This window comes from Dendrobates tinctorius, unplaced genomic scaffold (genome assembly GCF_039654945.1).
Source record: "Dendrobates tinctorius isolate UK_male_01 unplaced genomic scaffold, ASM3965494v1 ptg000305l, whole genome shotgun sequence".
Lineage (NCBI taxonomy): Eukaryota > Metazoa > Chordata > Amphibia > Anura > Dendrobatidae > Dendrobates > Dendrobates tinctorius.
In genome coordinates, this window is record NW_027361972.1 from 243,195 (window position 1) to 271,182 (window position 27,988).

General features: G+C 46.1%; 1 protein-coding gene across 1 annotated transcript; it reads right to left on the bottom strand.

Annotated features, from left to right (window-relative positions):
* Positions 1-229: 229 nt before the first annotated feature.
* On the bottom strand, positions 230-27,877 carry LOC141073536 (uncharacterized). The gene is made up of 5 exons (XM_073560803.1): positions 27,734-27,877; positions 27,425-27,604; positions 25,399-25,518; positions 25,110-25,200; positions 230-1,513 (listed from the first exon to the last, which is right to left on the bottom strand). Exons 1-5 carry the CDS (start codon positions 27,809-27,811, stop codon positions 477-479), a joined length of 1,506 nt encoding a protein of 501 aa, XP_073416904.1. The 5' UTR covers positions 27,812-27,877; the 3' UTR covers positions 230-476.
* Between the last annotated feature and the right edge of the window lie 111 nt (positions 27,878-27,988).

Below are 27,988 nucleotides of genomic sequence, written 5' to 3' on the forward strand. Positions count from 1 at the left end.
AGTTTTCTGACTGTTTCGGATAACATGATTTTAGTTTTTTTTGTCTAGTCTCACTTGAATATAGGTCAATATTAAATAGTCTCCTGATGAGTCGTCTTTGGTGAGGATGATGAAACCCGTAGAAATGAGAGGCTTGGAGAGTGAGTGTGTATATTTCACCTCACCCTATATACCCTCAACCTATTAGTCACCTACTGACTAACCTTCAGGGAGTGAATTATGGGTATAGTTTTACATTTGGAATTAATAAAGTTTATTTTTTCCTTTCATCAGTAAACATGAGGAATGACAAGAGACAACCCCTTTAAGAAGATCCAACATTATGAACATAAAAAAGGCTTCTCCCCTATGTGATGTCTCTGATGTTTATTAACAGTTGATTTTCAAGTCAAATATTTCCCACATTAAGAAAATGAAAAAAGCTTTTCCTCTGTGTGACTGCTGTGATGTCTAACAAGATGCTCTTTCCGGTCAAATCATTTCCCACATTCTGAACAGGAAAAAGGCTTCTCCCCTGTGTGAGTTCTCTGGTGAGTAACAAGCAGTGATTTATCTGCAAAAGATTTCCCACATTCTGAACATGAATATTGCTTCTCTCCAGTGTGAGTTCTTTGGTGCTTAACGAGATTTCTTTTCAGGTTAAAACATATCCCACATTCTGAACATGAAAAAGGCTTCTCTCCTGTGTGTATTCTTTGGTGTGCAACACAATGTGATTTGTTGTTAAAACGTTTCCCACATTCTGAACATGAAAAAGGCTTCTCCCCTGTGTGAGTTCTACGGTGAGTAACAAGCAGTGATTTATGAGCAAAACATTTCCCACATTCTGAACATGAAAAAGGCTTCTCCCCTGTGTGAGTTCTATGGTGAGTAACAAGCAGTGATTTATGTGCAAAACATTTCCCACATTCTGAACATGAAAAAGGCTTCTCCCCTGTGTGAGTTCTATGGTGAGTAACAAGCAGTGATTTACGTGTAAAACATTTCCCACATTCTGAACATGAAAAAGGCTTCTCCCCTGTGTGAGTTCTATGGTGATTAACCAAATCTGATTTCTGGATAAAACATTTCCCACATTCTGAACAGGAAAAAGGCTTCTCCCCTGTGTGAGTTCTATGGTGATTAACCAAATCTGATTTCTGGATAAAACATTTCCCACATTCTGAACAGGAAAAAGGCTTCTCCCCTGTGTGAGTTCTTTGGTGTGTAACAAAACGTGATTTCCATGTAAAACATTTCCCACATTCTGAACATGAGAATGACTTCTTTGCCTTAGGAGCAGTTTGTTTTTTAATGCCTCTTTTGTGACATTGATTTCCCTTATTAGTCAGTAATGAATCAGAAGATGGGACCTGTTTCATAGGATCAGATGACAGATCTTTGCTGTGAATGGATGATGGTATATCTGGAGTAATGTTAATCACTTCATTTGTATCTTGTAGGATCTCAAGATCATCAGATTTAAAAGTTGAAGATGTCAGCTGTCCCTCTGATCTCCTGGTACAGTCATCTGCTAAGATAAAAAAAAATTTTTTAATAAAATATCCTTGAGTTTTATATTTTTGAACATTTCTACTTAAACTGTCCATAAAAATGGCAATATATGTAAAAAACTTTAATTATTTACCAAGACAATGACAGTTCACAGTCTAATAGAAAACCTTGTTGGATGAGCCAGTAGTGTGTGGTGTTCAACTGTTGGTTCATTCTGCCTCCCAAATATCGAATAAAAAGAAACCAATCAATGTTATGTAGGCAAAAATAATACCAATTCTCATCTCACAAAAAACAAGTCCCCACTCAGGTCCATCATCTGTCAATGGAAAAACAGGTTCCCACACTATTAGTGGCTCAAAGGCGGCTGAAAAGCAACAGAGTTTCTATAAACCAATCCAGCAAAATCCGCTCTCACTTCGGAGTCTTGCAGTGTGCGCAAACAACATTTAGGATCCCTGTATTTAGCAATATTATAGTGAGAAGAATCCACTTAATTTTTGGTGTGTGTCTCCTGGAGCACAATCTGGGCATTATGTGCTGGGTATCAAAATGGCAAATGTGTAATTTTCACTCTCCAACATCCACTGCGTGTTAATTTCCGGAAAGTGGCTGTGGAATCAAAATATTCACTCCTCCTGTGGTCTAAATTGCTGGTACCCCTCGTTTGATGACAGAAAAACCCACAATGGTGACAGAAATATCTTGAATCTGACAAAAGTAGTAATAAATAAAAAATCTGTGAAAATGAGCAAATGAAAGTCAGACATTGCTTTTCAACAGAAAAGTAACACCCGCGGTCACAGGGGTCGCAGCTGAGACGGGGCCCGAGCGCTTAGGGTCCGGGCCCCCACTCAGGGCATTAATGCCCTGACTGGCGTATGGAGCCCAATGAGCAGAGGAGGCCCGCATTGGGCCCCAGCGGCGGGGCAGGCTGGGCGGGAGGGGGGTCAGAGAGGCACCATGTCAGCGCCGACCCCCCCCCCCCGCCGCATTGAACTGTACCGGCGTCTATGATGCCGGTACAGTTCAAAGCAATGATGGAGGAGAGAGCATCAGCCGACGCTCCCTCTCCCATCATTCCCCTCTCTGCCTCTGACACATGCGCACTAACTGTTTATCAGGCAGAGCAGGAGACAGGAGCTGGGAGCAGCGGAAGCACGATTAGAAGGTGAGGAGAGTTTTTCTTTTAGTTTATGCAACAGTACAGCCAGGACTGTGGGGCCATTCTCGGGGGGGCTGTATACCATGGTGCTGTATACCATGCAGGGCTGTATACCATGCAGTGCTGTATACCATGGGGGGTGCTGTGTTGTATACCATGGGGGTGCCATGCTGTATACCATGGGGGGTGCCATGCTGTATACCATGGGGGGTGCTGTACTGTACACCATGGGGGGCTGTATACCATGGGGGTGCTGTATACCATGGCGGGATGCTGTGCTGTATACTATGGGGGGTGCTGTGCTGTATACCATGGGGGGTGCCGTGCTGTATACCATGCCGTGCTGTATACCATGGGGGTGCTGTGCTGTATACTATGCTCTGCTGTATACCATGGCAGGGTGCTGTGCTGTATACCATAGGGGACTGTATACCATGGGGGGTGCTGTGCTATACACTTCATGTCCTCAGAACTTCCAACCCTTATCCTGGGAGATTTTAACATCCCCATTAACAGCCCTACTTCCACATCTGCATCCCAGCTTCTATCACTAACCACCTCTCTAGGCCTCTCGCAGCTTTCAACCTCTGAGACACACAAGGACGGTAACACCCTTGATCTGGTCTTCGGCCAGCTCTGTTCAATCTCCCACCTAAATAACTCACCGCTTCCACTCTCTGACCACAACATTTTCTCCTTCACACTCACAAATCCTCGCCCACCCCAGCTCACTCCTACCTACCACACAGTCAGAAATCTACAAGCCATTAACCCTCAGGCACTTTCAGATTCCCTACACTCATCACTGTCCCCAATTTCCTCTTTATCCTGTCCTAATCTGGCTGTTCATCACTACAATGACACTCTTCAATCAATCAATCAAATTTATTATCGCCAAGTACATATTACATATATACAAGGAATTCTTTGTGGAAAAAGAGGCAACATAATATATAACAACAGATACAACAAGTAACATCTAACAAGACAGATAAAGTATATAGTCTACACATGACGATTTAATTGTTGAACAGAGAGTGGATAGAAGCTATTCATATGGCGGTTGGTGCTGCATTTGGGGACTCTGAAGCGACGTCCTGAAGGGAGTAGTTGGAATGAGGAGTGTCCCGGGTGAGAGGGATTGGATGAAATTTTCAATGCGTGGGATCGAATACTCTTATCATAAAGATCCTGGATTTTAGGCAGGGGGGAACCTATAATTCTCTCTGCTGTTCTGAAAGTCCTTTGTAAGCGGAGTTTGTCATGCACAGTGGCTCCCCCATACCAGACTATCAGAGAGGAACAAATCACAGATCTGATGACAGCATTAAAGAATAAGATCAGCAGATTCTTAGACAAACCATATCTTTTCAGCTGACGCAGGAAGAACATCCTCTGTTGTGCTTTTCTTATAACAGCATCCACGTTTTTCCCCCATTTAAGATCATGAGAGATGATAACACCAAGGAATTTGGTCTCTGTGACCCCAAGAACCACTTCGTCATGGATGTAGATTGGAAGTATCTCATGTTGATCTTTCCTAAAATCCACAACCATCTCAGCAGTTTTTTTAGTGTTGAGTACAAGATTATTGGCTTTACACCAGTCACATATTCTTTTCACCTCACTCCGATACAAGTCTTCAGCATTTCCCCTGATGAGACCAATCAGTGTCATATCATCGGCAAATTTCAAGATTTTTACTGAGTCTGCTGAAGAGATGCAATCATTCGTATAGAGAGAAAACAGTAACGGGGACAAAACACACCCCTGAGGTGCCCCGATGTTTGTGACCAAGGTGTCCGAAGTGAATGGTCCAACTTTTACACTCTGTATCCTGGCTGTCAGGAAGTTATAAATCCACAAGCATAAGTTGAGAGGGACTCCAAGAGCTACCATTTTCTTATGAAGTAAATTCGGATCAATGGTACTGAACGCTGAGCTAAAGTCCATGAAAAGAATCCGGGCATTTGAGTGCAGTTCATCTGTATGATCCAAAATGTACTTCAGTGCCAGATTGACAGTGTCATTTGCTGAACGATTCTCCTTATAGGCAAACTGAAGCGGGTCCCATAGCTTCTGCGTGAATTTTATCAGGTGGGACATCATAATTCTTTCGAAGACTTTCATAGCTACAGATGTGAGTGCTACTGGTCTATAGTCGTTCAACTCAGAGGATCCCACTTTCTTGGGGACAGGGATAATTGTGGAACTTTTCCAACAATTATCCAACACTCTTAGAAGCACCCTTGACCAAGTAGCTCCCCTCACCCTCAGAACCTCCAAGCACAGAGTAAAACAGCCCTGGCTCACATCGCAAACTCAACTTCTCCAGCGATGCTCTAGGAGTGCTGAACGCCTATGGAGAAAAACCCGCACACCAGAAGACTTCATCCACTTCAAATTTATGTAAGAACCTATAATGCTGCCCTTCACCTCGCCAAACAGACCTACTTCACCACCCTGATCTCCTCACTAGCCAACAACCCCAAGAAACTTTTTGACACTTTTCAGTCCCTCCTCAGGCCAAAAGCACAAGCCCCTATCACAGACATTTGTGCTGATGCCCTGGCCTCCCACTTGACAGAAAAAATAGATAATATCCGTAAGGAAATCTCTCAACCACCAAGTGCCGTGACTCCCATCCCTTCCTGCATCTCCCCTGGCTCACTTTCCACATTTGATCCCATCACAGAAGAAGAAGTCTCCAGACTCCTCTCTTCTTCTCGTCCGACTACATGCACTACCGACTCTATTCCCTCACATCTCATCCAGTCTCTCTCTCCAGTCGTCACAACCCACCTGACTACAATCTTTAATCTCTCCCTCTCCTCGGGCATTTTCCCATCCTCCTTCAAACACGCCATTGTTACTCCATTACTAAAGAAACCGCTCTCAACCCATCCTGCACCAACAACTACAGACCAGTCTCCAATCTCCCCTTCATCTCTAAACCTTTGGAACTCTTAGTTTACTCCCGCCTTACCCGTTACCTCTCCACTCACTCCCCTTCAAAGTCCGGCTTCCGCCGCCTACATTCGACTGAAACTGCACTCATCAAAGTGACCAATGACCTTCTGACAGCAATACGTAATGGTGACCACTCTCTGCTCATTCTTCTTGACCTATCTGCAGCTTTCGATACCGTTGACCACCATTTCATACTCTCTAGGCTCCAGTCACTAGGCATTAAGGACACTGCTCTCTCCTGGTTCTCTTCCTATCTCTCTGACCGCTCCTTCAGTGTTTTGTTCTCTGGCTCCACGTCATCTCCTCTTCCTCTTGCTGTCGGGGTACCTCAGGGCTCAGTCCTTGGCCCCCTTCTTTTCTCTCTCTACACGGCCCCAATTGGACAGACCATCAGCAGATTTGGCTTTCAGTACCATCTTTATACTGATGACACACAACTATATACGTCTTCTCTCGACCTTACCCCCGCTGTACTACAGAACGCCAGTGACTGTCTGTCCGTAGTCTCCAATATCATGTCCACTCTCTATCTGAAACTCAACCTCTCCAAAACTGAACTTCTTCTGCTCCCACCGTCTACTAACCTCCCTAAATCTGACATTTCCCACTCCGTGGATGGCACCACAATAACACCCCGGCATCAGGCGCGCTGTCTGGGTGTTATGTTTGACACCAATCTCTCCTTCACATCCCATATACAATCTCTTGCCCGCTCTTGCCGCTTACACCTAAAGAACATCTCTAGAATCCGCCCTTTTCTCAACATGGAAGCAACAAAAACCCTCACTGTAGCATTGATCCACTCCCGCCTGGATTACTACAACGCCCTATTAATTGGCCTCCCTGTTGTGGATGAGTCACCGAAGGAGGAAAAACAGGCCCTGAAGCCGCTAGGCTTCAAAAAGACTATATCAGCGCTCAGGTAAATTCTGAAGACAGAGCCAGAGATCAACAGATCAGAGACAAAAATGGAATTCAGCTCACCCCCGGCCGGGGATGGCTGAACTCCATAAAACAAGGCAAACAAAACCAGAACTAAAGAGTACAAAAGGCAGAGCAAAACTTAGCTTTGAGAAGCAGAAATCAGACTGGTCTCCAAGAATCCAGCAGGAAAATCACCAGCAAGGCAGCAGGGCGTCGGCTGCCTTATATCCAGTCATCAGTTCCTGTGACCCAGTCATCATCTACCTGCTCAGCTGTTTGGTAATCAGCCTCACTACCTTCCTTCGCCAGAAGAGGGAGTTCATCAGACCTCACTGGTGAAGGGAAAAATGAACTCACAACAGTACCTCCCCTTTGAGGAGGGGTCACCGAACCCTCATCCATGCCACCACGGCGATCAGGGTGAGCCCGATGAAAGGCACGCACCAATCTTTCGGCATGAATATCAGAGGCAGAGACCCAGGAATTATCCTCCTGACCATAACCCTTCCACTTAACCAAATACTGAAGTCTCCGTCTAGCCAGATGGGAATCCAGTATCTTCTCTACCTCATACTCCATGTTACCTTCAACCAATACAGGGTCAGGAGGTGCCACCCCAGGAACTACTGGTTCAACAAACCTCTTCAACAAGGACTTATGGAACACATTATGAATCTTAAACGTGACAGGAAGAGCCAACCGAAAAGAGTCCGGATTAATAATCTCCAAAATCTTTTAAGGTCCAATAAATCTAGGCTTAAACTTAGGAGAAGCCACCTTCATAGCGATATTTTTTTATGACAACCAAACTATATCACCCACCTTAAACTAGGGACCAATGGTCCTATGCCGGTTGGAAAACCGCTGGGCCTTTTCCTGGGAGAGAGACAACTTATCCACCACTTGGTCCCAGATCCGGTGCATTCTCTCCACCAGTGTCAACACCTGGGCAGGCAGAAGGCTCCACCTGCCCTGAAGAAAATCGAGGATAAAACCCAAAGTTACAAAAAAAAGGTGACATCAAAGTGGCAGAACTAGCTCTATTATTTAAAGCAAATTCGGCCAAGGGCAAAAATGAAACCCAATCATCCTGATCAGCCGAAATAAAACATCTCTAATACGACTTCAAAGTCTGGTTTGTTCTCTCCGTCTGCCCGTTGGTCTGAGGGTGAAACGCAGAGGAGAAGGACAACTGAATTCCCAGCTTGGAACAGAAAGTCCTCCAAAATCTAGACACAAACTGAACTCCTCTGTCAGACACAATGTTCTCAGGAATCCCGTGCAAGCGAACTACCTGTTGCAAAAACAAGGGCACCAACTCAGAGGATGATGGCAACTTAGGGAGTGGTACAAGATGGACCATCTTAGAGAATCTATCACAAATCACCCAAATAACGGTCATTCTCTGAGAGACAGGCATATCAGAGATAAAATCCATTGAAATATGGGTCCATGGCCTCTTGGGTACCGGCAAAGGCATCAACAACCCACTAGAGCGAGAACAAGGTTTAGACCGGGAGCAAGTCCCACAGGACTGCACAAAATTCCTGACATCACGAGACAAGGCGGGCCACCAAAAAGACCGACTCACCAGATCTCTAGTACCAAAAATACCTGGATGACCAGCCAATGCAGAGCAATGAACTTCAGACATCACTCTCTTCCTCCACTGGTCAGGAACATACAACTTTCCACTGGGACAACGCTCAGGTTTGTCCTCCTGGAACTCTTCCAGAGCACGTCTCAAATCGGGCGAGATGGCAGAAAGAACTACCCCCTCACCTAAGATGGTAGCAGGCTTGGTCACAACAGGAGAATCAGCAAAGAAACTCCTAGAGAGGGCATCTGCCTTGACATTCTTAGTGCCAGGAAGAAAAGAGACCACAAAATCAAAACGTGTGAAAAACAAGGCCCACCTAGCCTGTCTAGGATTCAAGCGTTTGGCCGACTCCAGGTAAATCAAATTCTTGTGGTCAGTAAGGACCACGACCTGGTGTTTAGCTCCCTCCAACCAATGTCTCCACTCCTCAAATGCCCATTTCATGGCCAACAGTTCCCGATTCCCCACATCATAGTTACGTTCGGATGGGGAGAACTTTCAGGAAAAGAAAGCACAGGGATTCATTTTAGATGTCACAGGATCTTTTTGGCACAAAACAGCTCCTGCACCAATCTCAGAGGCGTCCACCTCTACCTGAAACGGGAGTGAGACATCAGGTTGCCGCAGAACGGGAGAAGTGAATCTTCGCTTCAGCTCCTGAAAGGAAGAAACAGCCTCCGGAGACCAATTCAGCACATCAGCACCCTTCTTAGTCAAATCAGTCAATGGCTTGGCAATACCAGAAAAATTAGCTATAAATTTCCGATAAAAATTAGCAAAACCCAAAAACTTCTGGAGGGCCTTCAAAGAAGTGGGCTGAACCCAATCATAAATGGCCTGTACCTTGGCCGGGTTCATTTCAATAGTTGACGGAGACAAAATGAATCCCAAAAATGAAATCCTCTGTACCCCAAAAAGGCATTTCGATCCCTTGACATACAGGGAATTCTCCCTCAAAATCCAGAACACAGTCCGAACATGTTCCACATGAGAGTCCCAATCCTTGGAGAAGATCAAAATATCATCCAGATAGATAATCAAAAATTTATCCACAAAGTCTCGGAATATATCGTTCATGAAGCACTGGAACACAGAAGGGGCATTACCAGGTACTCAAAATGTCCCTCCAGAGTATTAAACGCCGTCTTCCATTCATCCCCATGCTTAATGCGAATAAGATTATACGCCCCCTGAGGTCAAGCTTGGTAAACCAGCAAGCACCTTTAACTCTGGAGAATAGATCAGAAATCAGGTGTAACGGATACTGATATTTAACAGTAATTTTGTTGAGGGCACGATAGTCAATACAAGGCCTTAATGAACCATCTTTTTTAGCCACGAAAAAAAACCCAGCACCAAAGGGTGAAGAGGATGGTCTAATATGACCCTTCTCCAACGACTCCTTAATATAGGATTGCATAGCCTCGTGCTTGGGTACAGATAAATTGAAAAGCCGACCCTTGGAAAATTTACACCCCGGGCTCAGCTCAATTGCACAGTCATAACTCCTATGAGGAGGCAAAGACGCAGACTCATTCTCACTAAATACATCATAAAAGTCAGCCAAATAGTCAGGAACATCATGCGACTGGGGAGAGGTGGAGAAAACAGGAGCATCACTAAGGGCACACCGACAACCCCAACTCACCACAGACACAGATTTCCAATAACGTTTAGCAAAATCCAAGTCCATCAGGTTCAGAGCTGCTCCCAAATCCACAAAAGCCTTGGCAGAAAATGTGGACAGGGAGCAGATCAGAGTAATAGCCAGAAGAAACTTAGGTTGAACACCACCAACAGAAAACGTGTGTGCAAAGCGTTTCTCTTGTTTAGGACAGACAGAAATAATATGCGAGGCATCTCCACAAAAAAAACACAGCTTATTACGCCTTCTGAACTCCTGACGTTGCTCCCTGGACAAAACTCTATCACATTGCATAGGTTCAGACATTTGTTCAACAGGTGGCAACACCTCTCGTGCAGTCTTGCGTTCACGCAAACGCTGATCAACCTGAATGGCTAATGACATAGAATCGTCAAAACCAGAGGGAACAGGAAATCCCACCATAGTATCTTTTACGGTTTCTGACAAACCTTTCCGAAAGAGAGCTGCCAAGGCATCATCATTTCAGGTAGTAAGGACCGCCCACTTTCGGAATTTTTGACAGTACAACTCTGCAGAATCCCGACCTTGGCTCAATGCCAACAAGGCCTTTTCAGCCTGATCAATAGCATTGGGTTCGTCATACAACAACCCCAAGGCTTGAAAAAATGCATCCACATTATTTAGAATAGGATCATCAGGTTTCAAAGAAAACGCCCAATCCTGGGGATCGCCGCGCAGCAAAGAGATGACAATTTTAACCCGCTGCACGGAGCTCCCCGACGAGTTAGGCTTCAAGGAAAAAAATAATTTACAATTATTCTTGAAATTCAAAAATTTAGACCGATCCCCAAAAAACACATCAGGAGTAGGGATCTTTGGTCCAGCAGCATGTGAATGAGTAAGATAGGCGGAAATTCCCCGCACTTCCGCAGCCAGCTGCTCCACACGATCAGACAATTGCTTCATCTCCATTGAGAGAAAAAAAAAAATTCCCCCTACGGCCTCAGAGATTTAGAGGAAAAAATATACACAAAGAAATTCTGACACTTTTTTTTTTTCATACAATTCTTTCCTCCTATTGAGTACCCTAGGATCTGCGGTATGGCTGGTGATTCTGTTATGGATGAGTCACCGAAGGAGGAAAAACAGGCCCTGAAGCCGCTAGGCTTCAAAAAGACTATATCAGCACTCAGGTAAATTCTGAAGACAGAGCCAGAGATCAACAGATCAGAGACAAAAATGGAATTCAGCTCACCCCCGGCCGGGGATGGCTGAACTCCATAAAACAAGGCAAACAAAACCAGAACTAAAGAGTACAAAAGGCAGAGCAAAACTTAGCTTTGAGAAGCAGAAATCAGACTGGTCTCCAAGAATCCAGCAGGAAAATCACCAGCAATGCAGCAGGGCATCGGCTGCCTTATATCCAGTCATCAGTTCCTGTGACCCAGTCATCATCTACCTGCTCAGCTGTTTGGTAATCAGCCTCACTACCTTCCTTCTCCAGAAGAGGGAGTTCATCAGACCTCACTGGTGAAGGGAAAAATGAACTCACAACACCTCCCTGTCACTTGACTATCCCCTCTCCAGTCCATTCTTAATGCAGCGGCCAGGGTCGTCCATCTGGCTAATCAGTACTTGGACGTGTCCGCTCTTCGTCAGTCATTACACTGGCTGCCCATTCATTATAGGATCCAATTCAAAGTACTTGTTCTCACCCACAAAGCTCTCTACAGTGCGGCACCCCCCTACATCTCCTCCCTCATTTCTGTCTATCGGCATAGCCGATCGCTGCGCTCTGCAAACAACTTTCGACTTACCTCTGCACTAATCCCACTCCCGACTCCAAGACTTCTGCATGCTGCTCCTATCCTCTGGAATGCTCTACCCCAAGAAATTAGGACTAACCACAATTTGCATAGCTTTAGGCGCTCCCTCAAAACACATTTGTTCAGAGTGGCCTATCACATTCACTAATCAAAGTCATTCTATGTGTAAGTGTGCGTGTGTAGCCCATTCACTATCTCTATCCATCCTTCACTCCCTCAAAATGGCTGGACCTTCATTGTAAAAACACAAATGTAAATACACACCTGTACTTTGTATCTCCCTCACCTCATTGTAGATTGTAAGCTCTCACGAGCAGGGTCATCTTATTTTGTCTTATTCTGCTTTAATTATTGTATTGTTAACATTGTTACTTATGACTTGTGTTTTGAAACTGTTAAACTGCAAAGTGCTGTGGAATATGTTGGCGCTATATAAAGATTATTTATTATTACACCATGGGGGGGTGCTGTGCTGTATACCATGCTGTGCTGTATGCCATGGGGGGTGCTATGATTGGGTCACCGAGGAGGAGAGCAAGCCCAAGCTAAGCCCCAGAAAACCAGAGAGGTTGGTAACTATGCGGATTGCAGACCCCGATCCTATCCACACAACTAGCTGTAGCCGTGGAGCGTACCTACGATGATCCTAGACGCCTCGGCACAGCCGGAGAGCTAACTAAGCCTAAAGCAAGAAAGGGGAAATCTAAACTGCCCCAGAGCAAACCCCAAAGGAATAGATAGCCCTCAAACATATATTGTCGGTGAGACAAGATGAAAACACAAACGCAGGCTGGAAAATAGACTGAGCAAATGATGGGGCCCACACTGACTAGACAGGACAGGAAAGGAAAGACGCTGTCTGCAATCACGCAAAAAGCCCTGCAAAAAGTCCAACACGTCTGATGCAAAAAAACACTGAAGTCACACGACTTCACCCACTATATCAGCACTCTGGTATATTCTGAAAGCAGAGCAAAAAGAGGCCAATCTAATAAGGGACAAAAACAAACTGGCACAAGCAGTAACATATGGACGGTGATTCAGCACTGCCCCAGCCGGAGCTGGCTGACCTGCACAAAAATGAAATAGACAAAACCAGATCAAATTTAAACAGAATAGCAAAAGAACACTTAGCTGAACATGCAGGGACAGAGCTGGAAACATCAGACCTCAGGAGGCAAGAAGAAAATCACCAGCAGGGATAGAGGGAGTCGGCTGTCTTAAATCCCAATCTGAAACCCCAGATCTCCAATCGTCATCCTCATTATCAGGTGGCAAGCCTCTGTTAATCAGATCAGCTCCATTACCTCCAGTAACCACCAGAGGGAGCCCAGAAAGAGAACTCGCAATCCCTCTGTCAAACTGACCAGCTCCACTACCTTCAGTAATAACCAGAGGGAGGCCAGAAAGCGAATTCACAACAGGGGGTGCTGTATACCATGGTGGGGTGCTGTGCTGTATACCATGTGGTGCTGTGCTGTATACCATGCGATGCTATATACCATGAAGGGGGCTGTATACCATGCGATGCTGTATACCATGGGGGTGCTGTGTTGTATAGAATGGGGGGTGCTGTAATGTATACCATGCGGTAATGTGCCGTATACCATGTGATGCTGTGCTATATACTATGTGATTGTTACATTGCTCCGCCATACTCACCCGGCCTCCGCTCCCACGCCGCAGTTGGCCTCCGCTCCCATGCCGCAGCCTCTCTCCACCCGACGGCCGCGGCGGTCACCTGAGACGGGCTCGCGACCGATGCCGTCCCTGCATGCTATGCGCATGCACCATAGGCCGCGCCTCCTTCCTGCTTCTTATGCTCCGGCTGTGCCCTGACCCGGAAGCACCTTTGGACCAATGGTGGACCAGACGGGGCCATATCAGGCCGCTTTCCCCTGAGGGAGGCGCCTGATCGTTGTGTTTCCTAGCACTCTGGCCTCGCTACATCGTGTGCGCTCTGCTCCTGCAGTTCCGTTCTCGGCTGCTCCCTGCAGCAGCTTCTCAGTCCTGCTACCCGTGTTCCTTGTTCTCTTCTGCAGTTCTGTCTCCTGTGTTCCTGCTCCAGTCCTGTCTCCAGTGTTCCTGCCATCCTACTCCAGTCCTGCCTTCAGTGTTCCTGCCGTCCTACTCCAGTCCTATCTCCAGTGTTCCTGCCGTCCTACTCCAGTCCTGGCTCCAGTGCTCCTGCCGTACTACTCCAGTCCAGCCTCCAGTGTTCCTGCCATCCTACTCCAGTCTCAGTCTTACTCCGATCCATCCTGAGCCGCCCCTCTTGGTACCGGCTACCGTGGTACTCAAACCCCTGGGCCTGCTCCTAACGGTCCCTGTATAGGGGTCGGTTCCACCTGGCAGCTCGCCCGGGGTCCCTCGGTGCCACGGTCCAGAGGGTCCACTCCCGGGGTTTCCTGCTCCAGACCACTCACGCTAACAGTGATGCTGTGCTATATACTATGCTGCTGTGTTATATACCATGGGGGGTACATTATATTCTATGGGGGAGGCTGTGTTATATAATATGAGGGGCGGCATTATATTCTATGGTATAGCAAGTCAGACATCTGCCCTCTGCTCCTTTCATTCTCTATGTGGGGGTGGAATTATGGGAGCGATGGGGCTGTGGACAGTTCGGGGGATGGAGCCTGGGCTGGTCTCAAGGGGGCCCCAAAAATGTTGCCAGTATGGGGTCCCCAAAACTCCTAGTGGCAGCCCGGGGTGGGGGGGCCCCATTTGAAAGTTTGCATAGGGGCCCATAACTTTGTAGTTACACCATAGCTTTTTAACCATGCTTCCACAGTATTTAAAAAAAAGTAAAACTCATGAAATATATTTTTTATTTTAGGATATTTGTGTTTTTTGCTTTCTCTGGTTAATGGTCATGTGTTAATATGCACTTACATTGTGCATACACATTAACTTACTTTCTCAGTTCAGACTCCAGTTTTTTGTTTTTTTTTTAACTCATGAAATAGGCCTGGACAGGAATTTTGGTACCCTTAACTTAACCGCTTTGTGACCACCAAGAGTAGATAAACGTCGGCGCTAGCAGGACTTTGTGCACCGCCGACGCTTGTCAGCGGTTTTGCGCTCATCGGGCCCCCCATGTACCTTATAACTGGGGGATTCTGGCACACAGCGCTTCCTGTGACCCACGACCTCATTGAGACCTGATTGGTTCAGGTCCTTATGACGTCAGTGTCACACCAGCCAATGAGACAAATCACTAGATAAGTTTGTTGTAGCAGCAAACTTTTCCGGGCAATCTGCCTCAGATCTCCTGTCAGTGAGAGATTAGAGGAGAAACAGTGTTACAAGTGCTGCTGCAAACAGCTGTGTCAGTCAGCGATTTTACTATAAAGTAAAAAGAAACAGATAAGGCAGGTTAGAGTTAGTGCTAGAGTTAGGTTTAGTGTTGAGGCTAGAGTTAGGGTTACTGTTAGGGTTACTGTTAGTTACTATTAGGGTTTATTCTAAAGTGCGGCGGTGCTTTGTGCTGCGTGGAGAGCTCCGCTGGCATTTTGTCATAGCCTGGAGACCCCCGCAGTTCCATTGCTGGGATGCGGTGGTCTCCGGAAAAATGGCCGCCGTGGGCGGCGCATGCTTGGATTCAGATCTCTGCCACCGCATCGCAGCAATGGAGCTGCAGGGGCCTCCGGCTTTGACAAAATGGCGGCATAGCCCCCCACGCAGCACAGAGCACCGCCGCCCCAGCATAGAGCGCTGCCATCACCCCAGCACAATGCGCTGCCGCCCCAGCACAAAACACTGCCGCCTCCCTAGCACAGAGCGCTGCCGCCTCCCCAGCACAGAGCGCTGCCACCCCAGCACAGAGCACCGCTGCCACACCAGCCTGGGATGGGATTTTCCGGAGGCCACCACATCAGCGTGGGCCACCAAACAACCTCTGTGACCACTCTTGCACCTGTGCTGATCCCCCCGATAAGCTGAATTCAGACTGTAAGATGGACCCCCATTTGGCACATTTTTTCCCCTATTTTCCTTTTGAAAATTTGGGGTGCATCTTATAGTCCGAAAAATACAGTAATTATTTTTTCTTCACTGCCCAATGGTATAATCTTCTATGGAACAGCTGTGGTGTCAGTATGCTCACTGTACCACTAGAAGAATTCATTCAGGGAAGTATTTGGAAAAATGTAGTCACTTTTGGGGGCTTATGCTGTTCTGGCACCTCAGGGGCTCTGACAATGTGACATGTCACCCACAAACAATTCCAGCAAAATCTGCTCTCCAATATGGCGCTCCTTCCCTTCCAAGCCCTGCCATGCGGCCAAACAGTAGTATTCTTCCACATATGGGGTATGGGCGTACTCAGGAGAAATTGCTCAACAACTTTTGGCGTCCAATTTCTCCTGTTACCCTTTGGAAAAAAAATGAGGGTGAATAGCTTAGTTACTCACCGATAACGGTGTTTCTCGGAACCCATGATAGCACCATGGAGAGAGGGGATCCGCCCATCAGGTACAGGAACCTACAGATAAAAAGGGAGGCACCTCTCCTCCGCCCCCAGTTGGTTACAGAGCATCAGAGGGTCTCCAGGTTAGTTAACAACAAAAGAATATACATAACATTGTAATGTTGCATATTATCAAGAAGCACCGTGTCTAGATGAAAACCAATCTACGAACAGTAAAACGTGCTCACCGCACGCATGAAGGGGGGGAATAAGCGGGTGCTGTCATGGGTTCCGAGAAACACCGTTATCAGTGAGTAACTAAGCTATTCTCTCTCACCCATAACAGCACCACGGAGAGAATTTCAGAGATTTGTAGCTTAGGGAGGGACCACAGCCTGAAGGACCCTTCTCCCAAAGGTCAGGTCAGACGTAGAGGCTAGATCTAAACGTAAGACAGGATGTTGAGAAGGCCGAACTTTTAAATTCCTATTTTGCATCTGTTTTCTCTCAGAAAGGAAATGTGACATCAACTGTTCTTCACTGTCCTATTAAGGGAATAGAAGAATCCAGGATATCTATAAACAGAAAGATAGTGAGGAAACACTTAGCTAACCTAAATGAATTCAAGTCTCCAGGTCCAGATGAATTACACCCCAGAGTACTGAAGGAGATAGCAGAAGAAATTTTTGAACCCTTCTCCATAATCTTTGAAAATTCTTGGAGAACAGGAGAAGTCCCAGAAGACTGGAGGAAAGCAAATGTTGTTCCTATCTTCAAAAAGGGGAAGAAGGTGGACCCAGGCAACTATAGGCCGGTGAGTCTGACTTCTATACCAGGAAAAGATCTTTGAACAAATTATTAAACAATATGTATGTCAGTACCTGGATAAGAATGAAGTGATTAAACAGAGTCAGCATGGGTTTGTAACTAATAAGTCATGTCACACTAACTTAATTTCCTTCTATGACGGAATCACTGATTGGGTGGATCAAGGAAATGCTGTAGATATAGTATATCTTGACTTCAGCAAAGCATTTGACAAAGTATCTCATATAATCCTTATTGAAAAAATGACTAAGTATGGAATGGACAAGGCAACTGTTAGGTGGATTCATAACTGGCTTAGTGATCGGACCCAAAGAGTGGTTGTAAATGGCTGCACATCCAGTTGGAAGAATGTCTCAAGTGGGGTACCACAGGGCTCTGTCCTGGGCCCTGTATTGTTCAACATCTTTATCAACGATTTAGATGAAGGAATTGAGGGTAAACTGATTAAATTTGCTGATGACACAAAGCTAGGAGGGATAGCTAATAATAGAGAAGAGAGAGAGAGGATTCAAAAAGATATAAATAAACTGGAGAAGTGGGCAGCAACTAACAGAATGGTTTTTAACAGGGAAAAATGCAAAGTACTACATCTGGGCAATAAAAATGAAAAAAGCATATACAGAATGTGAGGAATAGGCCTAAGCAACAGCACATGTGAAAAAGACTTGGGTATACTAATAGATCACAGACTGAATATGAGTCAACAGTGTGATGCAGCAGCAAAAAAAACAAATGCAATTCTAGGATGTATTAACAGAAGCATACAGTCTAGATCACGTGAAGTCATTATTTCCCTCTACTCCTCTTTGGTCAGACCTCATCTGGAATATTGTGTCCAGTTTTGGGCACCATATTTTAAAAAAAGACATCAACAAACTGGAACAAGTTCAGAAAAGAGCAACCAGAATGGTGACCAGTCTGCAAACCCTGTCTTATGAGGAAAGGTTGCAGGATTTGGGATTGTTTAGTTTGCAAAAGAGAAGACTGAGAGGAGACTTAATAGCTGTCTACAAATATCTAAAGGGCTGTCACATTGTAGAAGGATCAACTTTATTCTCATTTGCACAAGGAAAGACTAGAAGCAATGGGATGAAACTGAATGGGAGGAGACACAGATTAGATATTAGAAAAAACTTTTTGACAGTTAGAGTGATCAATGAGTGGAACAGGCTGCCACGAGAAGTGGTGAGTTCTCCTTCAATGGAACTCTTCAAACAGAGGCTGGACAGACATCTGACTGGGATGATTTAGCGAATCCTGCTTTGAGCAGGGGGTTGGACCAGATGGCCCAGGAGGTCCTTTCCAACTCTACAATTCTATGATTCTATGATAGTGTCTGAAAAAGGTAGAAGGTGATGACCAGGTGGCCGCCTTACAGATCTGTTCTATAGATACCTCCGATCTTCCAGCCCATGAGGTCACCATCGCTCTTGTGGAATGGGCTCTCAACCCTTCCGGGATGGTATTTCCACTTGATGAATATGCCCTGGCAATCGCTTCCCTTATTCACCTTGCCAGGGTACTCTTAGATGCTTTGAGTCCCTTCCGAGGTTCCTGGAAACACACAAAGAGAGAGCCTTCTTTCCTACATTCTTTGGTGGCCTCTAAGTACTGAACTAGGCACCTCTTTACATCTAGGGTATGAAATCTTTCCTCTCCCCTATTCCTAGGGTTTGGGCAGAAGAAGGAAGGACTGCCTCCTGGGACCTATGAAAATGTGATGCTACTTTAGATAGATATGCCGGGTCAGGCTTTAAGATGACTCTGTCGTCTAGTATTTTAGTAAACGGTGGCGCCGCTGATAAAGCTTGAATATCGCTCACCCTGCGAGCCGACGATAGCGCCACCTGAAGCACGGTTTTTAATGATGATATTTAGGGGTACTGACTGGATAGGTTCAAACGGGGGACCTGTTAGTGCGGATAGTGCGAGATTCAGGTCCCACAATGGTAATTTCAGGCTGACTATTGGCCTGGACCTGGTTGCCGCCCTAATAAACCATGTTACCCCGGGGCTGCCTGCCATATCCTGGTTATAAAGGGCACCTATGGCTGCTATCTGTACTTTCAGTGTGTTAACCGCCAGTCTCTGCTCTAAGCCCCTCTGCAGAAATTCAACAATTCTTTCAATCTGGACCCCATCCTGAACCCTTGTCCCGGAGGTGGACAGAAATTTCCTCAAAGTTCTCCCATAGGCTCGTCGTGGTCGGTTGCCTACTCTTTTGTAGTGTAGAAACTAGGCTTTCGGAGAACCCCCTTTTCCTCAGCAGTGCCCTTTCAAATTCCATGCTGTCAAATGGAGGTTCACTGCCCGAGGGTGTAACCTTGGTCTCTGAGACAGTAGGTCCGGGAGATCTGGTAAGATCCAGGGGTCAGTTATCGAGAGCATTCTCAGCCAGGAGAACCAAGTTCTTTTTGGCCAGCAGGGGGCTATCAGTATCATTCTCGACCCATCCTCTCTGACTTTCCTTATGACAGCCAGAATGAGAATGATCAGGCGAAAGGCATACGTTAGGTTCTGTGTCCACGGGAGCATCAAGGCGTCCGGGGCCCGAGGATTCCCCCTGGGGTCTAGGGGACAAAATGCTTCCACTTTTTTTATTTTTGTAGTCGGCAAACAGATCTATGTCTGGGATTCCCCACATTTCCACCATCTGCCGAAAATGGACCGTTTTAAGGCTCATTCTCCCTGGCGCAATTGAGTGCAACTCAGAAAGTTTGCGGTCTGGTTCTCTGTTCCCTGTATGTGCAGTGCAGGAAGAGATAGTAGGTTTATCTCGGCTAGGGTGAGGATTTTGGAGGACGTGTTCATTAGGGCTCGGGACCTGGATCCCCCCCTGGTGATTTATATAGGCCACTGTCACTTGATTGTCCGAAAATATGCGGACATGATGACCTTGCAGCATGGATAGGAAGTGTGTTAAGGCATAGCCTACTGCCCAGAGTTCCTTTTGGTTTGAGGAGGCTTCTAATTCCTGGCCTCCCAATTCCCCCTGAGCCACCCTGCTGTTCATGTGTGCTCCCCATCCATTGGGACTGGCATCCGCGGTAATTATATGTGATTTTTATTACCCACGGAATCCCTTTGGATAGATTGTCTGTGTTTCCCCAACAGGCTAGGGAATGAAGTTTTGGAATCTAGGGTAATGCGACCCTCTAAGTGACCTCCTAATGCTAACTGGTTGGCTAATACATCCCATTGGAGATCTCTCCTATGTAGCTGTGCCCATTGGACCGCCGGCAGGCAGGCGGAGAGAGGGCCTAGTAGTGACATTGCTTTTGTTAGTGTCATGGAAGGGTTCTGAATCGCCTTTGCTATTATTTGAGCAATTCTCTCTTTTTGTGGTCCGGGAGGTAACACTCTTGGGTGTTTGATTCCAGTGTTAGTCCTAGGAACTCCTGAATTTTGCTGGGCTGCAACCTTGATTTTTTCCAGGATTAGAAGCCAGCCGAGGTTCTGTAGAGTGTTCATCACTCTGTCCCTCTGTTCCTTGCATTTTGAGCCGAGTCGCTTGCTATTAAAAAGTCGTCCAAACATGGAATTATTAATATGTCCTGCTGCCTTAGGTGGGCCATCATTTCTGCTACTAGTTTCATGAAAACTCGTGGGCTATAGATATTCCGAACGGAAGGGCCCTGTATTGAAACTCATCTCGCCATTTATAGAGACCGGCAGTCTGAGGTATTTTCGGTAGTCTTTGTGGATGGGGACGTCATAGTATGCGTCGCTGAGATCTAATACTGTCATAAGGCAGTGTGGGAACAGGATTTTGGTGGTTGACTCCATTTCCTCCTTTCTTTAGTAAACTTAGGACTTCATTTCCAAGAGTTTTTTGTTCTCATATAGATCTTATGGAGTATGGAGTTACCACGTATTTTTGAGGTGTGTGATGAACAGCCCAAAGCTGCCACCAAATATGACGAATGGGGGTCCCGCTGCCACCAAAACGTGACGGACAGCAGACCCTGTGTCACCAATTTGTCACAATCCCACCACTGACACGGGTGTATCAATGGACGGAGGGACGCGACACACTGCCGGCACACGGCTATCACAGGCACAGTGGGGGCTTATCTTAGTTATCCCACCACTGGCACCATGTGACCAAAATGCAGCAAACTAACCTTGCTCTAACAATTTACCGCAGGGGGGGTTATTTTGGATGCCTTCACCTCTGCTAACAACCTTCCAAGAACTGCGAAGATTTATGTATATCCCACTTTCTCAGTTCCACTTTGGAACTCGCAGCTCTCCGGCGCCCCCTTACCCTCAGGTCAGTCAGGGAACTGCACCTAGGATAATTAGTCGCCGGACGGGCTGCTTGTTGTGCACTGGCCTCTAGACTACTGCAGTAAGGAATTATCAATGCTGTGGCCGCAGCCCCTCATTCAGCAATATAAGACCCTTCTGTACTGCCAGCTAGTCTCGCCAGCCGCGCACATTACGCTGCCACCAGCCACACTTTACTTAATCACAGAGTTAATTAAGAGGGTCCGTGACAAACCCCAAATTAGTAGCGATTATCTAAATAAGGCATATAGTTCGTTTCTAAGAGCATGAAGACAGACTGAATTATTATATCATTTATTCCCCAAAATGAGGGCAGTGATTATATAGATAAAAGTTGCTATAAAGTTGAGACATTACATATGTACAGATACAAGTATAAAACAAAAGTGGATGAAAACAGAAAGTACACTCACGGTTGCTTATGAATCTTTAGGCATCCCATGTGGCTGGAGGGGGAGGGGCACGTAACCAAACGTCGCCACTCATCGGCATGTCTCTCTGGCATGAGGACTTCAGCTGCTCTGAACTGGTTTTGCCAAGGGAATGCCTTATAGCCTCTGCTGTGTGACATCACGGAAGGGGCAGCCTGGAGAGGGTCTGCCCCCTACTCTTGGATTTAGAATCAAACTACAAAACTTAATATAACTGTATCTCGCAGGAGGAAGTTCGCACAAACACGCACATGGTATCATTCTTTGTAGTTTGTTGATTACAATAATTCAAGCCCAAATATGCAGTATTTCGGACACACCGTTTAGAAGGAATCCATATCTCATTTTCTAGAAGTACGAGAATCGTGAAACTTAGGGGTTTAGACAGCTGGCTTTGTGCCCTTCGCAGAAATGTGGGTTTTATATCTCTGCTGCGTATGGTTTTTACGGTACAGTCTCTTTTAATATCACCCATAGTTTCATTCAGCCACAGATCTGAGAACAAAGGAACATCTTTTCCAGTAGCTTAATTAACATTCCTAGCTCACAGGAAATGGACAGTTTCAGGTTTCACAGAGCTGTGCCCATGAAGACACTGGTGGGTGTGTGTGGGGGAAGAGAAAGGGGGGATTTGCAGCTACATGGCAGGCTGCAATGTCCTGATAAGAAAATGAGAGACTTCTAGACGGTTCCAACAGAAAACATCATATTTTGCAGACATTACATTACAGTGGGAGAGAGAGAGTCTATCCTTAGGCCCGAGCCAATCAGACTTACCAACCAAGGGCTGTTCGAGATTTCCCTCCAAGCTGGGAGAAAAAGGTTTAGACTCCCCCCCCCACCTTGGGCAACTGTCACCAAGAGGGTTTCTTGACTTGGGACGAGTTACCGAAGAGAAACCCCATATCTCTCCTTCGGTCATCCTATTTCTGCTCTGAAAGAACTTTCTGTTACGAAAGGACCTCAAACACTGTAGGACCCAGATTTGGGAATCCCTTCTTTTATCCCCTGCCTTTTGGAGGATGTCATCTAGCGTCTCCCCGAATAGGAACTTCCCTTCGCAGGGGATCGACCTAGGTTCATTTTAGTTTGTAAATCCCCTGGCCAACATTTGAGACACAACGTTCTTTGGGCTGCGTTTGACATGGCTGCTGCTTTAGATGATAATCTCACCAAGTCAGCTGATGAGTCCGCCAAGAATGCCACCGCTCCCCTTATTTACTGGAATAGATTCCAGAATCTTCTCTCTGGGTGTACCTTCCCTTAACTGTCTCTTTAGTTGATCCACCCATACCATAAGGGCTCTGGAGGTACATATTGCCACAATAACTGGCTTCAGATTTCCCCCAGCTGATTCACAAGCGCCCTTGAGGAAGGTATCGGCCATTCTCTCTAAGGGGTCCTTCAGAGTACCCTAAAAGTGTCCTCAAAGGGGAGTGCAAAACTTTTTTGAGGCCTTGTCGACAGCTACGTCTAGTGTCGGGGCTTTGTCCCAAGATGTGGACGCCTCTTCATCAAAGGGATATTTCCTCTTAAGGGAAGGGACAGTGGAGTTTTTCCACTCTGGTTTTTCCCTTTTCTTTTTTTAAGGCCCTGTACGTTCTCGTTTATCGGGAACACTCTGTTTCTTTTGGCCGAGTCCCCCGGACATTATGTCCTGGACTGACCTATCAGGGCGAGGGACTGCCACCCCCATGGTAGATCTTATTGCCTTAACTAGCGTGTCTACCTCCTCTGGGGGAAAACAATGATGGCCTCCCGTTTCCTCGTCTGAGGATGATGAGCCGGTGACTAAGGTATGTGAGGTAACCTCCCCTGACGCCGAGACTTCTGACTGGGAACCCACTCCAGCGTCCTTCCTTTTAACTTTTTACCCTTGTTTCAGGGATAAAAGGGCACTCTGAACCTCTGATCTGATTACAGCTCTTAGGTCCGAGGCGAAATCCGGGGTTTCCTCACAAAGAACTTCCTGTATGCAGGATTCGCAGGGCTCTGCTATAAGTGGGGCATTCCCTGTTTTTTGTTTCCCCTTCTTTTTTCCCTAATAAGGGAAAAGAAGTCTATGACAATGGTGAACATTCTCGAAGGTCACTCACCTGATATGCGCGGCTGCAGGTACCGGTTCGGGAGGTGGATTCAGGTCCCGTACGGGCTGATCCAAGGATGGTGACTTGCTCCTTGCAGCCGACCTGCTGTGTTGCGTGGAGTGGCGACTGGATCGGCCATCACTCCTGTCCTGCTCTTTTTGCCGGTGATGCTGGTGTTGCTGTTGCCTGGGCTGCTGCTTAGGCTGCTGCTTGAGATGCTGCTCCTCTTGCTGGTCGCTGTCTTCCATACTTACAGGACGCTTCCAGCCAGGAGCAATTCCAGCACTTTCATTTTCGAATTTCGCGGCATGTGACGTCACCTCCTCTACCAGACTGCACCGCTGTCTGCCCCGGGGAGTGCGCAGTGCGCTGACTCAGAAGTCATTTGTCCATTTCTGGGGCAGCACCATATTGGTATACCTCTGTACTATGGCGCTGCCCGTATGTGTCCCGGGTCCCCACCAGCCCCAGAATCCTTTCCAGAGCGGCGGCTCAGTCCTCTCCCCCCCGCTCACCCTGTCGAGCCCGTCGGCTGCAGCGGTGGCGGCTTCAGGAACCGACCCGCCATGACAGGGGCTTCCCCGCTGTGAGCCCCCGGACGGGACAGCCCTGGATCTCCTATTAGGTAAGCTGCTGCGGTTCTGTAGGTCACCCGTCAGGGACAGGAACCCAACCAGGGGCGGAGGAGAGGTGCCGCCCTTTTTATCTGTAGGTTCCTGCCCCTGATGGGCGGATCCCCTCTCTCCATGGTGCTGTCATGGGTGAGAGAGAAGCGATCATTTTTTGAGAAAAAAATATGATTTTTTATTTTCACGGCTCTACGTAATTAACTTCTGTGAAGCACTTGAGGATTCAAAGTGATCAATACACATCTGGATAAGTTGACATTTTGCTGGATGTAATTTTTTTCTAAGCCTCACAATGGCCACAATATTATAGGCATTATCACCAATAATATCAATGCTATTATATGCATTATGTAATAATGGGGGCAGGTCAGTGAGGGATCAGCGACCTGTCATAAGTCAATACAGAGGAATATGTAATCAGAGCACCACATAAAGCCCCTCCCACAGCCCCGCCCCAGAGCACGAGAATCTCATTAACTGAAAACTACAAATACAGATTACACAACAGTAAACCAGAGTTGCCCTCATTTATGGTGGACCATTGGAGCTACTATGGATCCTGAGCAGAAGATTAGAGAAATAATATTGCTCCCCATTTCAGGAGAGATTGTGCAGTAATCTGAATTCCTTAGGATCGAAAACAATGTAATTGGTTGTAAGTTCTATAGAAAAGGGATTTCAATGCCCAAAGTCATGTGAACAGTTTTGGGTGGAGGAGAATGTTGTGGTCTAGAGGCAAAATGGTGATCATGGTAATACGGCCGAACTACACCACCAATAAAGCAGCCACAGCCAGTGACTGAGAGGAATCTGTGACTTCTCTGCATCCAGTGGTCACTACTCACCTGGGTAGTCATATGTGGGAATCTCCTCTTTACACCACTCATCATCCCTCACATATGTCTCTGTAGTATTAATATGGGTCAGATCTTCACCCTGAAACAAATATTGTAAAGGTCACAGACAGATGGAGAAGCCCCATCTATGATCAGCTCTAATCCTGCCATCTCCACCGTTCTCATTACACAAGTATAAAACATATAATACTAGTGGATAAAACAAGACTGAGCACAAGACCTTCACAGCCGTCTACACATCATAGGGGGGATCTCCTGACACCTTCTCTACATCTACCTGATGATCCTGAGGAGCACTGGGATCTTCTTGGTTACAGTCCTGTGGAAGAAGAGGACGGGGACATCTCTCTGGTATTGTCCTCTTACTGGATAGATCTGGAGGAAACACATACAGGGACTGAATTCATTCTCTACATACAGATACAGTGGTGGCCAAAAGTATTGACACCCCTGCAATTCTGTCAGATAATACTCAGTTTCTTCCTGAAAATTATTGCAAACACAAATTCTTTGTTATTATTATCTTCATTTAATTTGTCTTAAATGAAAAAAACACAAAAAGAATTGTCCTAAAACCAAATTGGATATAATTCCACACCAAACATAAAAAAGAGGTTGGACAAAAGTATTGGCACTGTTCGAAAAATTATGTGATGCTTCTCTAATTTGTGTAATTAACAGCCCCTGTAACTTACCTGTGGCACCTAACAGGTGTTGGCAATAACTAAATCACACTTGCAGCCAGTTGACATGGATTAAAGTTGACTCAACCTCTGTCCTGTGTCCTTGTGTGTACCACATTGAGCATGGAGAAAAGAAAGAAGACCAAAGAACTGTCTGAGGACTTGAGAAACCAAATTGTGAGGAAGCATGAGCAATCTCAATGCTACAAGTCCATCTCCAGAGACCTGAATGATCCTGTGTCTACCGTGCGCAGTGTCATCAAGAAGTGTAAAGCCCATGGCACTGTGGCTAACCTCCCTAGATGTGGACGGAAAAGAAAAATTGACAAGAGATTTCAACGCAAGATTGTGCGGATGTTGGATAAAGAACCTCGACTAACATCCAAAGAAGTTCAAGCCGCCCTGCAGTCTGAGGGTACAACAGTGTCAACCCGTACTATCCGTCGGTGTCTGAATGAAAAGGGACTGTATGGTAGGAGACCCAGGAAGACCCCACTTCTTACCCCGAGACGTAAAAAAGCCAGGCTGGAGATTGCCAAAACTTACCTGAAAAAGCCTAAAACGTTTTGGAAGAATGTTCTCTGGTCAGATGAGACAAAAGTAGAGCTTTTTGGGCAAAGGCTTCAACATAGAGTTTACAGGAGAAAAAAAGAGACATTCAAAGAAAAAAACATTGTCCCTACAGTCAAACATGGCGGAGTTCCCTGATGTTTTGGGGTTGCTTTGCTGCCTCTGGCACTGGACCGCTTGACCGTGTGCATGGCATAATGAAGTCTGAAGACTACCAACAAATTTTGCAGCATAATGTAGGGCCCAGTGTGAGAAAGCTGGGTCTCCCTCAGAGGTCATGGGTCTTCCAGCAGGACAATGACCCAAAACACACTTCAAAAAGCACTAGAAAATGGTTTGAGAGAAAGCACTGGAGACTTCTAAGGTGGCCAGCAATGAGTCCAGACCTGAATCCCATAGAACACCTGTGGAGAGATCTAAAAATGGCAGTTTGGAGAAGGCACCCTTCAAATATCAGGGACCTGGAGCAGTTTGCCAAAGAAGAATGGTCTAAAATTCCAGCAGAGCATTGTAAGAAACCCATTGATGGTTACCGGAAACGGTTGGTCGCAGTTATTTTGGCTAAATGTTGTGCAACCAAGTATTAGGCTGAGGGTGCCAATACTTTTGTCTGGCCCATTTTTGGAGTTTTGTGTGAAATGATCAATGTTTTGCTTTTTGCTTCATTCTCTTTTGTGTTTTTTCATTTAAGACAAATTAAATGAAGATAATAATACCAAAGAATTTGTGTTTGCAATCATTTTCAGGAAGAAACTGAGTATTATCTGACAGAATTGCAGGGGTGTCAATACTTTTGACCACAACTGTAACTATAGGCCGTGTGTATTTAGTCCTGTCTATTACCTGGAGATGTGAGGGGCTGGGGAACCTCCATTATGACGTCCTTGTACAGATCTCTATGTCCTTCTAAATACTCCCACTCCTCCATGGAGAAATAGACAGCGACATCCTGACACCTTATAGGAACCTGACACATACAATGATACCGTCATCCCCCCGATCCCTTCACAGTGTTACTGTATAATGTCCCAGCATTCCCAGCAGTGTCACCTCTCCAGTCAGCAGCTCAATCATCTTGTAGGTGAGTTCTAGGATCTTCTGGTCATTGATGTCCTCATGGATCAGGGGGTGAGGTGGAGGCCCCGTGATTGGGCTCAGGGGTCTTCCCCATCCCTCAGACACAGGGTCCTGACAGCGATCACTAGAGGTCTTCTTCACCACTGTGTAATCCTGGTTATGGAGAGACACAGTAATAAATCTCACTACAGACATTTCCAGAGTCCTCACCTCTCCAGTTCTGTCCATCTGTTATTCCCATAGATAAGAATGATGTAATGTGACGTCATCAGAATCTCTCACCTCTCCAGTGAGACGGAAGAGGATCTCTAGGGTGAGGTGTAATATCCTCTCCGCCATCTTGTCTCTGTCCATATCCATCCTTGATGGGTAAATCAGGAAAATTGTCTTCTGTAGAAGATCTTCACTGAGAGGATCCGATATTGTAGAGACCTGAATGAGAAGAAGATGATCCGATGTAACATCATAAGAATCCTGTGTAATAATACAATTACTGGAGATAATAAGGGAAACATAGGAGGAGATTTATTATCTTAC

Coding starts and splice junctions, on each gene's coding strand:
- LOC141073536 (XM_073560803.1), bottom strand. CDS start 27,811: ATGGATATGGACAGAGACAAGATGGCGGAGAGGATATTACACCTCACC. Junction 25,519..27,424: donor TTGAGCTGCTGACTGGAGAG/GTGACACTGCTG, acceptor GAATGAATTCAG/TCCCTGTATGTGTTTCCTCC. Junction 25,201..25,398: donor GTGCTCCTCAGGATCATCAG/GTAGATGTAGAG, acceptor TATTTGTTTCAG/GGTGAAGATCTGACCCATAT.